General features: G+C 48.4%; 1 protein-coding gene across 1 annotated transcript; it reads left to right on the top strand.

Annotated features, from left to right (window-relative positions):
* Positions 1 to 3,447: 3,447 nt before the first annotated feature.
* Positions 3,448 to 12,833, top strand: ANKK1 (ankyrin repeat and kinase domain containing 1). The gene is made up of 8 exons (XM_074895022.1): positions 3,448 to 3,635; positions 7,141 to 7,435; positions 7,849 to 8,000; positions 8,831 to 8,880; positions 8,978 to 9,133; positions 9,403 to 9,521; positions 10,512 to 10,557; positions 10,932 to 12,833. Exons 1-8 carry the CDS (start codon positions 3,448 to 3,450, stop codon positions 12,278 to 12,280), a joined length of 2,355 nt encoding a protein of 784 aa, XP_074751123.1. The 3' UTR covers positions 12,281 to 12,833.
* The last annotated feature ends 341 nt before the right edge of the window (positions 12,834 to 13,174 follow it).

Below are 13,174 nucleotides of genomic sequence, written 5' to 3'. Positions count from 1 at the left end.
GCATGTCTTTCCTTCCTTTTGTTGCTGCTGCATGAGTGAGTCCACAAACTGCAGAGTCAACAAGGAATTGTAGTGGTGGTCCGGTGGGGGTCGGCCATCGCCTCTGTGGGGAGGGTCCGTGATCGCCTCGGGGCGGGTTCTGGCGCCGCGGGGAAGGGTCGGCCATCGCCTGCGGGGGTCTGCGAGCGCCGTGGGGAGGGCTGTCCCGGGGAGAGGCGGTCAACCATCGCCTCAGGGGCTGAGCAGGGTCCAGGCCTCACCGGACGCGGCCAGGAGCCCGGAGCGGACGAGGGCCCATCACAGTCGTCCCTGCAGAAAGCACTGGAGCACCAACTGGGTGAGAAAAGCCGATCTGTGAGGGTTTTTTGGGGGGCGGGGGGTGTTAGGGTATAGGGGGGTGGGCGTGGAAGGGTGGCTGGGGGTCTGCTGGTGCTGTGGCGAGCTCTCTCCGGGGCCTGGCGTCCATCTCAGACCTGATGGCGTCCTCCTGCCCTTGCAGCAGCTGGTGGAGCAGAGTGGAGGCCTCCATCCTGTGGCACTGCGGGGCAAGAGCAAGCGGGAGGAGGAGCAGAGGAAGTGTGGGCAACAAGTGGAGGCAAGAGAAGGGCGCTCTGGGCAAAGGGACCTCCCTGTCACTGGGGCTGTGGTCGCGCAAGGGTGTCACCAGGACCTTTGGTGCCCTGGCCGGCTTTGTGCCGGGTGACGTCCCTGTAAGCAGGGTTCGGGTCTTTGGGTTTTTGCCGGCCTTTTGCCATGTTGCTCCGTGGTTTGTCTGAGGGGGGTGAGCGGCACCGTCTCCGCAGTGGAGGCGGGAAGCGGGGCTCCTAAAGCACACCGTGGTGGTGAGCCACAGGCGGGACGGCCAGCCCGTAACTCGGGTGTAGGTGGAAGCCTGGAGCTCCACGGGGCTTGTTGAGCGGGCGGAGCCAAGGGAGAACCCCTGTGAGCTGGGCCATGAGCATCCCCTGTGCTTAACGGGAGGTGCTGGGAGGGACCCCCTGGGAGCAGGCCGGTGTCCCTGGCCCTGGCCTGTCAGAGGTGTGGGGCTGGGCGTCCCCTGCCCTGGCCCTACCCTGAACCTGCCCTGACACTGCCCTGGCCCTACCCTGAACCTGCCCTAGCCCTCTTTCTCTCTGCTCTCAGCCCCAGGAGCAGCTTGGGAGGAAGAGGCACGGGGGAAGGCGGGAGGCTGGGAGCAAACGGAGGGGCCTGCGAGTGGGGCCCGGGTCCGGCCCGGGCAGCCCTGGCAGTGCTTTGAGCTGGGCAGCAGGGCTGGGGCCTCTGCTCTGTGGCTTCCCTCGGGGCTTCTGGGCACCTTGGCGCTGAGAAAGGTGGGTCGCTGAGCCCGGGGTAGGGGCTGGGGGAGCGCTCTGCGGGCCGTCTTCCCTCTGTGCTCCAGGTGGGGGAGCTGGCGCCTGACTGCGCCCTCCTTCCAAGCAGCAGCTGCTGGAGAAGAAAGACGAGGCATCGTGAGGAGCTGCGAGGCCAGAGCGAGGGAGAGGAGGAGCTGAAGAGAGGAGCGGGGCGAGAGAAGGGAGCTCTGGGCAAAGGGGCCTCCCCGTTACCGGCGCTGCGGTCGCACAAGACCGTTGCCGGCACCTTTGGTGCCCTGGCCGGCGCTGCGCTGGGTGACCTCCCTGTAAGCAGGACTCGGGTCTCTGGCCTTTTGCCACCTTGCCCCACGGTTTGGCTGCCCAGAGAGAAGGGCAGCCCTGTAAGGAGAGCGAGCGGCGCTGTCTCCATGCCGAGGGGGAAATGGGGCTCTCAGGACCCCACGCCCGCCCTGGGGTCAAATTGCTCCGCAGTTGGGGGCAAAAGCAGGAAAGGATCCTTTTGAGAAATGCAAGTTGCTGTTACCAGTAAAGGTGTAAATGATCGGCACGACAGCTTCACACTTAACCTTCTATTTTAATGCCGTTAAAGTTGAGACAGACCCTGGAATGTGCCTGAGCGAGTTGCCAAGAAGTGCAGCACAGCCGTGAGCTCCGTGAAGTGAAGCAGCAGCAGCAGCTGCCACTCCGCAGCCATGGAGTGTTTTCCTCCACTCCCTCCCCTTCTCCTGATCTTTCTCTAATAAAACTTGAGCGGTTCAGGAAGGGTTTGTCCTGCCTGTGCCCGAACTTGAGGGAATGGAGCCCCATTGTGCTCATCTGCAGCGCAGAAGTTGTGTTGGCAGGTGAGTGCTGGCGAGTGGGAGTGGAGGTGGCCGGAGGCAGTATCCCCCTCGGGGGGCAACTCTCAGAGAATGGCCGGGAACCAACCACAATCACGTGTCAGACTAATGCTTTTTTTCCCTAAAAGGCTGCAGAACCTGGCTGGCTTTTTTACTTTTTCTTTTCCTTCTTTCCCTAAAGCCTTGCAGGTGTGAGTGACGGGCCGCCGCCCAAGCACCTCATGTCAAATGCAGTGGAGAAGTAGCTTGCACTTCCACCGGGATCAGTCTTTCTCCAAGAGTTTCTTCAGATCTCGTATGTAGCTAAAAATCCCAGGTGAAGACTCAATGACAATTACCCTTCAGAAATACTAATTATGATTCATATTGCAGTAGCGCTGAGGAAACCAGTGCCATGTTATATTTGACATTGACTTACCTACAGAGATCATCCCTGTGCTAAGTCGTTAAAGACATATATGCACGAGACCCAGACAAGTGTCATTAAACCCTTTTGACAGCTGGGGAGCCAAGGCAGAAACCCACACGTGCTGTTACTAGTGCTCCCGTGGTAAAGGTTACACTGCTCCGACCAGCTCTTCAGTATTCTCTGTTTTTTTCCTCTGCCCCTTGCAGGCGTTCGACAGTGTCCTTTGTCCCTGAGGTAACCCCTTGGGTTCCCCATGTTTGTTGTATTTCTGTTTAAGTATTTTCTCAGGTTCAGGCACTCATGGTCACCACATGCTAGTTCTGGGGTCTTCTCTGTTCTTTATCTTTTGGGAGCGTTTTCCACTTCTCTCCATCCAGCTCAGACATGCAATGCTGCACAGGCGCCTGGCGGATTTCTCTCTGTGTAAGGCCTTCCTTCCCTTTAAGTATCAGTCTGCCTTGCTTTCACCCAGCGTATACTGATGCCTCACGTGAGGAATCTTACCTTCAGCACGTGCAATTGCTAAAGGATTGTGAATTGCACCTTTTTTCATCTTGTATTCTTTCAGCATTTGCCCACCCAGTGCTCGATGCGAGAGAGAAGCACAGCCTCATGGAAATGTAGACGTCCAGCCAGCTGGCCAAGCTCTGCGCAGTAGCCTGGTACGAGTGTCTGGAGTTAAGTAATGCAGCTCCTCTGCATACCAAATGAGAGTGACACTGAGGATCCACCTCTTGGCACTAAGTAACACGCTCATCTCGGGTAACTCCCTACTCCCTATGCACGTCAGAAGTAGGAAGAGCTCCTTTATTCTTCTCTGATACCACCCGAGCAGGAAGCAGACAGCCAGGCTGCCTTTTCTGTCATGACTTCGGAGAGGGACCGGCAACTGGGCAGCTTAACTGTCTTTAATAAGGAGGATTTTGAAGAAGACTGGGTTAAAGTGGCCAGCGGAGGCTTTGGGCATGTGTACCAAGTCAAGCACAAGAAATGGAGGACAGTTTATGCAGTGAAATGCTCTCCATACCTGCTTCAGGACTCCAGCATGGAGAGGTAACCGTGTGGTCTCTTCTAGCTCAGCAGTTCAAACTCAGTTAGAGCCATCTATGGTGATTTGGTGCTAACACTCTGAAGGAAATGTTCGCATGGCTTTTTCTCCCTGGGAAGACAAGTTTTTGGTATCCGAAGGGAGTGGGAAAAACACTAGTGATCTGGAGTTCTGCCTCTCTTATGTGTGTATGTGCATGTACAAGTGGGAAAGGAACACTTACTCAGAACAATTAGCGCTGAAATCTGGAGGCTGAAGAAGGCATCTTAAACTGAGCATGGGCATGTGGATCAAACCTGCCTGATTACTTATTTGCAGCTTTCACTGGACACTGGGACTAATGGGTATCTATTAAACTAAATTAGTCATTAAATTCATCAGGTTTAAAGCTGAGGAACAGAGATTTTCCAGCTGTTTTTGCTGGGCTGGCAAAGCTCTCTGCTCCCTCACTTGCCTTACCCTACCAGACACGCTCTTTTCTCTTGATGGTGCACCTGCACCTTCAGTTTACTTTTTGCTCTGTCTCTCACCCACAGAGACTCTTCTGCTGACTGCCTTGGCTCTGGAGATAGAATAAAGCCAGGTAACTGCAACCACTGCCAATACCACAATGAGTATAGGCAGTCCTGGTGAAAAAACAACTGAGTCAATGAAGTTATTTATTCTAAAATTTTATTCCGTTCAAGTTGGAAGCATCCTGCCTGGTTAAAAATCACATGCTCATATGGCTTCTTGTCATGTTAGTGACAACAATTGAGGTGGTTCAATCTGAGCAGGGACTGTCCTCTTTAGTTTGCAGTGCTCATGATCTTCATACTATGTCTGCATTTCATCTCTTTTGGAAAAAAAAAAAAAAGAGTCAAGTTAATCAGTTTTACTTCTGCACATATCAACTCTAGTAAATTTAATCAGACAGCTTTCTTGGATTATCTCAGCTCCTAGTGTACACTCCAGAAGAATGGGTGAATGTGAACAGAAATGTTCATTGATTTTTTTTTTTTTTTGAACTATTTCTGCGTTCACCAGGATTTGAAAAACTAAATCGGAAAATCTGAGTTTAGGAGAAATATCTAACAATATGTGTGCCTTTAATAGTTACTGTACTGGTTTCCTAGGGACTGAAGTTATACTATTTTGTCATTAATACAGCTTTGCACTCCAGTGTAGCGTGATAAAAGGCTTTCCTACGCCTTCCGTACGTCCAAACAGCCTTGAGGCTGCTCTGACTTACACTTTTCAGTAACCCCTATGAGTTCTGGATCACAAGGCAAGACTGTGCTGTCCTGCACTATGGCTGTGCCAAAAATCCTACCTTTCTGTGGGGGTTATAAGATTTGGCAGCATTGGTCCTGTAGTCCTGTGCATCGGGGAGGTGGTGTTCAATGGGTGGTTCTATTTGCTTTAGAAGGTTTCCACATTTGTGAGAGGCAGACCTTCAGTGTACAGTTTGTCTAATACCCACGGAGAAGATCTCTGAGTGCATGGCATATGAATCTGTCATGAGCCTTCTCATGTGTATTATAAAATAGTTCTCGTTTATCTGTCAGCACTGAGTACAAGCCCCAAACACAAAACCGAAAGCTTCCAGGCCACTCAGTGGTTTGAAAAAAAGCACAGCAGCACGATTGTCTAGTAAGGGGGGCAAAGGAGGCAGAAGTTTCAAAGGAGCTTTTAAAAGTCCTTAGCACTCCTGTCTGTGGGCTTGTAAAAACGACGTGTCTCGTCAGTAGCTATGGATGAAGACAAAGGTGTGGTGACTTCCATCTGCTCACGTTCTTGATGCATAACCAACTGCTTCGCACTCTTCTTTCAAAATGATGGGGCAAATTGACAGGACGTTTATTACCCTTGGATGGTTTTGCTTGTCAGGAGAAAACAGGAGATGGATTTTATGGGCTGATAGAAGACATCCCTGTGGGCATATGGAAGCAAGGAGGGCAGGTGCTCAGTGAATGCCACTGAATCTATGCATCACCTGAGAGAAGGAAAGAGAGTGGCTGGAAGACGGCTCTCGCCTCAACTTCTGTCAGCTGCAAAGGCTCATAGTTCACAGGATGGTTGAGGCTGAGGAGAGAAAAAAAATCACAGGGAACTCACAGGAAAAGAAAATACAGCCACAGATGAAGTCACAGTATTTCCCAGAGGGCTGAAACACTCAGATTCTTATGTGGGACTTGTATGAGGCTCTTGCTTTTCTCCCTTACAAGCCTCATTTCTTGGGGCTCTCTCTGCTCGTCCAACAGCCACCTTCTTGCTGTACCTTCTCACGTACCTGTGCTAATGGTGCAAATTCCTCCTCCTGGGCTAACCACAGTCCCTCTGTTTCTCCCCACAAGGCTGGTCTGCCACAGGATCCAGCCCAACCTGTGCAGGTCAGCTCTCACCAGCCCCCAGGGTGCCTGGGAGAGAAGTAGACAGGGGCTGTGCCCAGTGATTGTCCCAGGAAGGGAACCAGAAACCACAGAGGTCACGTGTTTCTCCACACCCAACATCTTCCAGGGAGTAGGAAGAATCAATCTGCAGCCCTCTGTGCTGCAGGTTGCAACTGTCTTCCTGTGTTAAGCCTTTCTCCCACGGTGGGAGAGGCAATACCTAAGATTCCTCAGTGCAGAGGTACATTTACTGTGGGGAGACTGCTAGAGGAAGTCTAGAAGAAGGATTTGCTTAGCTGAGCTATGTTTAGAGCTATTAATGGCCTAGCATAGTGTTGCAAGCTCATATTCATTCCCAGGATGTGCTTTTTAAATGCAGTTTTGGCACTTTATTGCTTGGCTGCTGTCAGTGTGCTCTGGGCACCCCAACTCGTTCAGCAGGTTGGGAGATGTAAAGATTTAGTGAAACAGGTCTGACAAAGCTGGCAACAATGGACAGGCATGTCTAGACTCCCTCTGGGACCAGATTCACCATGCTCACAGACAGAAAGCTGCAGGCAGAGGGCATGGGTATAGGTATGGCCAAGGCATGCCCTCTGGCCATGCAAACCTCCATATGCTCAAGCCCAGCTGGTTAGTGTGTCTTTGGACCCTGGCTGCCTGCAAGCAGTGTGCAGGCTGTGGCATGTGGTGTATGAAAAAGGCATGGCTCACCATGTTGTGCCTGCTCCCTCCTGGCATCAGGTTTTCAGGGAAGTCTCACTTGGGAATTTCACCACAGTGTGAAATCAAGCACATGGACAAGGTTTTCTGTCATCGCTGAAGGTCTTCTACAAGCTGGACTAAGATGGAAGTTTTGATCTCTTCCTCTAAGAGCTTAGTGATTGAATTTACCCGAACAAACCTCAGCTCATTTTGAAAAGTCATCATAACAACTTCTATGTGAGATTTTAGTCTGCAAAAGATTCTGATGTAGTTGCATTATCACCAATTCAAGGGGCAAATTGGAATGAATCTTTTTGGGTTAGGAAGGGCTGCTTGGAAAGGCTGGATATCACTAAGCTACTATACAGTAACTTAGCCTGTGAATCAACTGATACCATTTCTTGGTTCCACTTCTTTTTTTTTTTTTCCCCAGGACCAGTATGAACTACCTAATGGAGGAGGCAACCAAAATGGAGAAAATCAAATTCCAGCACATTGTCACTATCTATGGGGTCTGCAACAGCCCTTTGGGGATAGTGATGGAATATATGGCAAGAGGGTCCTTGGAGAAAATTCTTCCCACTCACAAAATGTCATGGCAGCTCAAATTCCGAGTTATCCATGAGATGGGCTTGGCTATGAATTTCCTGCATAGCATGACACCGCCTTTGCTGCACTTAGATCTAAAACCAGGGAACGTTCTCCTAGATGGGAATATGCATGTCAAGGTATGACTTTAGTGCTGTGTTTGTAGGGACAGGTTATTTCTCGAATAAGAGAAAAGTTATTTTTGCCAAATGAGTCCAGAATCCTAGTCAGTTAGGTTCTTCAGGAACACTCAGTGAAAGGTTGACCACTGGGGCTTATAAGAAGCAGCTGGTAAACAAATTACATACTCACGATCATACAGGCAATCTGTGCCAGAACTGGGAATTTAAGACTCCAACTTAGGAGGAAATGCTGATCTGCTGGACTCAGTGAGAAGCACTGACTACAATTTTATCAGGGTTTTATCAGGTTGCAACTGCTAGGCACCTCCTTATATCTCTGATCATGAAGGATGGAGGTATCTCCCAGCTAATATAAAGAGGGGCGAGACTGTGAGCATTGTGGGGGAGGTTCTCATTATTTCTGCCTGCAGATCTCGGACTTCGGACTATCAAAATGGATGGAGCAGTCTAGCCGAATGCAATATATTGAAAGCTCTGCTTTGAGAGGCACTTTGAGCTACATCCCCCCCGAAATGTTTCTCCAGAACAGCAAGCCCCCAGGAATCAAGTATGATGTGTACAGGTAAGGGCTGCCTTTCTGTTCAGAGGTCACACAGGGTTGCCACCTAGCTCTTACACAGAGCAAGAGAGACTGGCACATTGCATCATTTTGTTTATACTCCGGCTCTCTGCCTTGCATAATGTCCTTGGTGGGGAGCACACTGGGAGTGACGTGTGGTACTCTGAGCTTGGTGGTGGGGAGTGAGGGGAAGGGGGATTATCTGTGGATAATCATCTATCTCTTACCAGACGCCCCTCTGTGCAGCACTGATCCCCTGTGAGCTGCAGACTGTATTGCCTGAGGTTCCATCACACCTGTTAGGTTGCTGGAAGTTGTTATGGAAAAGGAGAAAGATTAGAGCACAGAACGGTGTCTGCTCTTTCATAGTAGTCGCTGCTTAGACGTATTTTGATTTTAAAACAACCGTAATATTGCTTGTCTACTTTGGTATTCAGCTTCATTTTGGTCAGTAACAGGTGGAGAAAAGATTTCCACTTTACTTTTTCCCTTTTGGCCACAGTGCTTTGCAGCCCACTTACACAATCTACATATATATGTTCTGGAAATTCCTCAGCCCCTTAGCCATTATGCTGCACAATAACCCAAGACAAGAAGCAAAGGAGGATTTGTGTGGCCACATGCATTTACTACACCAACCCTTTCACTGAGGCATCAGAGATGTATGTGATGATTCACAGGATTTTGTCCTTTTGGTGTGGGGGATGAAATCCTTCTATTCTGAAGAATTTCTTTCCTAATTTTCCCATTTCTCAAGAAGATGAAAGCAATAAGTGAATTTTATGTTCATGTGCATATGGGAGTGATTACTCATGATCTCTCATTGCCTGCAGCTTTGGAATTGTCATTTGGGAGGTACTTATGCAGAAGAAGCCTTATGCAGGTAAGTATGAACACTTGTTATATGCTCTGCACTTATTAAATGTTTGTTATAACCACCTTCACAGAGAAAAAGCCCAGTGCACGTTGCTCTTTTTCAGGAGCCAACATGACGGCCATTATAGCCAAGGTTGCAGCAGGAAAGAGGCCCTGCCTAGAACCCATCAGCAACGACTGGCCAGGGGAGTGCCAGCAGATGGTCGACTTGATGAAGAGGTGCTGGGACCAAGACGCTAAGCAGAGGCCAAGCTTTACAGGTGTAGTAGCTGATTGTCATCTGGATTAGCCAAGGTCAGCTGCATGGATTAAGAAGTGGGGGATAAATTTGCATATAACTCTTTGCCAGTTAAATTGCCTGTTGCCTTGGAAATGCTTGGTACCCATTTGCTGTCAACACATCCTCTTTCTCCCTCTTTCCTTCCTCCTCATGTGGAGGATACGTGGGAGACTTCCACAACCTTGGCTACTGACTGGGTTTGGAATATCTGGGCAGTCTCCACAGCTAACAGTCTTTTTGCTCTGGTAGATATCCCTGTAGAAACAGACATGCTGCTGTCACTGATACAAAGCCTTGTAGTAGATCCAGAGAATGAGCGCCTTGTTAGGAAGATGTCCCACAAGCCTGCCATCTCTGGGAACCAGCAGGTGAGGAAGGCTTCCCAGTACCGCTCGGGAAACTCCACCGAGTCTCTTCCCTGTTCTTACCAGTTCTTGAGAATGTGTTTCCTCTCTCATCACTGTTTATCATCAGACAACAAGGGCACCTCAGCAACCTTTGCACAGTGTGCTTGCATAGGTTGTACATCTGTAAATCATTTATGGGGATAGGAAACCTGCAAATAAATTTAGCAAGCTGACCAGTGTGCTAAATGATAGACAGTCCAAGAGGAAGACCCTGCTTTCTACCTGCTCAGATGAGGTGGGTTTATCATGTAGGCCTCAGTACTAAAAGAAGCTCAAGTAGACACAGAATCATGGGGGTTCTGCGTATGGCACTGGCATATGTGCTCAGATGACCATTCTCCAGCTCCATGGAACTGAGGACATTCCAGTTTAAACAACCCTCGTAGAAGGAAAAAAAAAAAAAAGATGTTTTCTCTGACTAAGAAAAAAAAAACAGGTTTCAGGATAGTCACAATTTTAGCCCAGCTACTGGAGTGTAATTGTGCCTAGAAGTCAGCTTCATACAGGGAGAAGTAGCAGTTGAGAACTATTGCTATTTTGAGGTTCTGCCTAGTTGTGCAGTCAGCAAGAAACAAGATGCCTGAGTATAGCGGATTGAGGAGGTGGGGGTGTTTGGGTTCCCTGTACAACAAAGCAAATGACTAGCTGGGATGCTGCCACGGACACTTGCTCCAATAAGGAAGCAGAATATATGTATGTTTGGGAGCAAATGCGTAAGAAGAGAAAAATCTCACTGATTCCCAGAGATCATTTTCAGGCTCCTGCATTCCTGTTTGTTTCATGATTTGCTTTGCTGACTTTTAGATGCAGTAACAGGATTGGATAAAAATCACTTGAATGATGATACAAAAGTCTAGAGTAGTAGCAAAGAAGAATGATGTGCAAATATTATAGGATGCAAATAAACACCTTTGTCTTACGGCTTTTTCTTTTCCCCTTTCTGAAAATGAGAGTGACAAAGAAGAGTTCACCTTCGCTAGAGATACCAGAAGTGGTGGTAAGTAGGGGACTTTATTTTTTAATTATAAAGAAGGGAACACCTACAAAAAATAGCCTATTTTCTCACTCTTTAGTGGTAAGGATGTGGCTCAAGGAAGTTTTCCACGAGTGACATTTCTTTTTAAGTTAAGGAAAATAACTATACAGGAAATCGCAGATATTGTTCCCATGAGGGAGAGGCCAAATGCCTCACTGCTTTCTAAGGGACTGCACGTAGCGGTCTTGCCTCATTTCATATTCCCCATCTCTAAAATGAATTTTATTTCATTTCATACTATGGAGATTCACATGCTCTCCCTCCCATCTTGTGCACACCAAGCTATTTCGCTTGGCCTTACTCTCTTTCTCCTATTTTGTTTCCCCTGCCTTTAGAAACTGATAATCAGGAAGTTCATAGCCCACCTTCTTACAGTGAGGTTGAAAGTCCAGAGGACATCCTGTCTGAGGAAATCTGCAGAGTCCATGAAAATGGCCTCGCATTACTTCACCTCATGGTGATCCAGGGAAATGTGGAAAAGGTGAAGCTTCTCCTGAGCTGTAAAGCCAGTGTGAACAGCCAGGTAGTCTGTGGCTACACCCCACTCATTATGGCTGTTCAGAAGAGGTTGCCAGAGATCTGCTCAGTTCTGATAGAGCACGATGCGGACATCAATATGCCTGATGATGATGGTTGGACACCTCTTCACTTTGCTGCTCAGAATGGGGATGACAGAATTGTACGCCTCTTGCTGGACCACCAGGCACACGTAGATGCTCAAGAGCGTGACGGGTGGACCCCTCTGCACTTGGCATCACAGAACAACTTTGAGAATGTGGCCCGAGTGCTGCTATCTCGCCAGGCTGACTCCAATACCCAGGAGGTTGATGGGAAAACTGCCCTCCATGTGGCAGCTTGCTTTGGACATGTCAGCTTGGTGAAACTGCTTGCCAGTCAAGGAGCGGACCTGGAGAAAAAGCAGAAGAACCGTAGAACCCCCCTTCATGTTGCTGTGGAGAGGGGGAAGTTCAGGGTAGTCCATTATTTGCTGAAGAACGGGACCTCTGTCAACAGCCTGGATCAAAATCATTACAGCGCCCTGCACCTGGCTGCAGTGAGGGGGAAGTATCTCATCTGTGAGAAACTCATCAAATATGGAGCCAATGTGGAGCTGAGGACAGACAAAGGTTGGACTCCCTTGCACCTGGCGTCTTTCAAAGGACACGTTGAAATCATCCACCTGCTAAAAGGTAGCCATGCCAAACTGAATGCCAAAGGAAGCATGGGCTGGACACCACTTCACTTGGCTACTCGCTACAGCGATGAGCTGGTAGTCTGTGAGCTATTGAGATGTGGGGCAGATCCCAACATCGCTGAGAAGTCAGAGTGGGCGCCCCTCCATTTCGCAGTCCAGCGGGGCTCCTTTTTGACTGTCATCAATCTTCTGGAGTGCAAGGCAGATGTCAATGCTAAGAACAAAGTGGGTTGGACACCCTTACACCTTGCTGTCCTCAAGGGCAATATGGCCATTATAAAGACCTTGATTAAGGCTGGTGCTCTGCTTGACGTGGAAGATATCACTGGCTGTACAGCCCTCCAGTTGGCAATTAGACATCAGAGAGAAAACATCATTACCCTACTTCAAGGCAAGGACTCGTTGATGAATAAGTGGGGGAATAGGACTCTGATGAATGATGCTAAGATTTCAAGATCAACATTTGTTCCAGGAAGGACAGATTTGTAGGTTCACCGAGTCTGGCATTTATGATTTGAGTTTCCAGTATCAGGTGCTATGTCTTAAACCACCCTATCCTTTTACCTGGCGATTACAGGAAAGTACAGTTGGTTTTTTTTAAATGGAAGTTTCTAAGCATGAACACTAAAAGAGTGAAAGAAAATGGAGCTGCAGAAGGAAGCTGACAAGTTATTTTCCAGAGTCTGACCAGGCTTGTAGAACATTTGGCTTGGTGATGCTGGCTTTAGGCAATGCTTTCCTGTTTTAATACTTACTGTACAGGGATGGAAATGGATATATGTACTCCCTTTTCATATAGGCAATGCTGAAACTGTGCACAGCAACCCATATATACATGTCTTTCACAGGTTTTATTGCTTTTATTCCATGTTTTCCTACAGAGAAAATTGGTGTAAAATGACCTTGGCACAGGTGGGAATTGAATCATGAGATTCTCACCTGCTGCTGGAAATAGACACTAAGCATATGGTACAGCAATGTGTCAGATTTTCTGACATCTCATTTTTGTAACGAGAATAAAATAAAACAAGGAAGAAAATTACTAGTAGAAGGTATTTAAGTGGATGCAACACAGAGAAAAGAAATTCCAGAATAATTCCACTCCATCCCTTCAGAAAAAAAGAGCCAAGAGCTTTTTTCCTAAGCATTCAAATTACTTATTGACCGCCTCCACACTTCAGGCTTTAAACACTGAAGTTGTCATTAGAAAGATGGCTCTAAGGCTAAGCCAGAGAGCGGGTGCAGTTCTGAATCCTGTTCCCTGCTGTGAGGGCTACCAATAACCTCCAGTCTTAACTACAAGGTGCTGCTGTGGGAGTTTCATGGACTGGTTGACAGAGTTCCTACTTAGAAACACAGTATCTGAGTTGGGTTACCCCAAAG

Source organism: Strix uralensis, chromosome 26 (assembly GCF_047716275.1).
Source record: "Strix uralensis isolate ZFMK-TIS-50842 chromosome 26, bStrUra1, whole genome shotgun sequence".
NCBI classification, from domain to species: Eukaryota; Metazoa; Chordata; class Aves; order Strigiformes; family Strigidae; genus Strix; species Strix uralensis.
This window is presented reverse-complemented; position numbering and strand designations above follow the sequence as displayed.

What these genes read in the sequence shown, in the direction of transcription:
- ANKK1 (XM_074895022.1), top strand. Translation starts at nt 3,448, where the DNA reads ATGACTTCGGAGAGGGACCGGCAACTGGGCAGCTTAACTGTCTTTAAT. An exon ending in GCAGAGGCCAAGCTTTACAG is followed by an intron (nt 9,134 to 9,402) that starts GTGTAGTAGCTG and finishes TTGCTCTGGTAG; the next exon opens with ATATCCCTGTAGAAACAGAC. An exon ending in CCATCTCTGGGAACCAGCAG is followed by an intron (nt 9,522 to 10,511) that starts GTGAGGAAGGCT and finishes TCTGAAAATGAG; the next exon opens with AGTGACAAAGAAGAGTTCAC.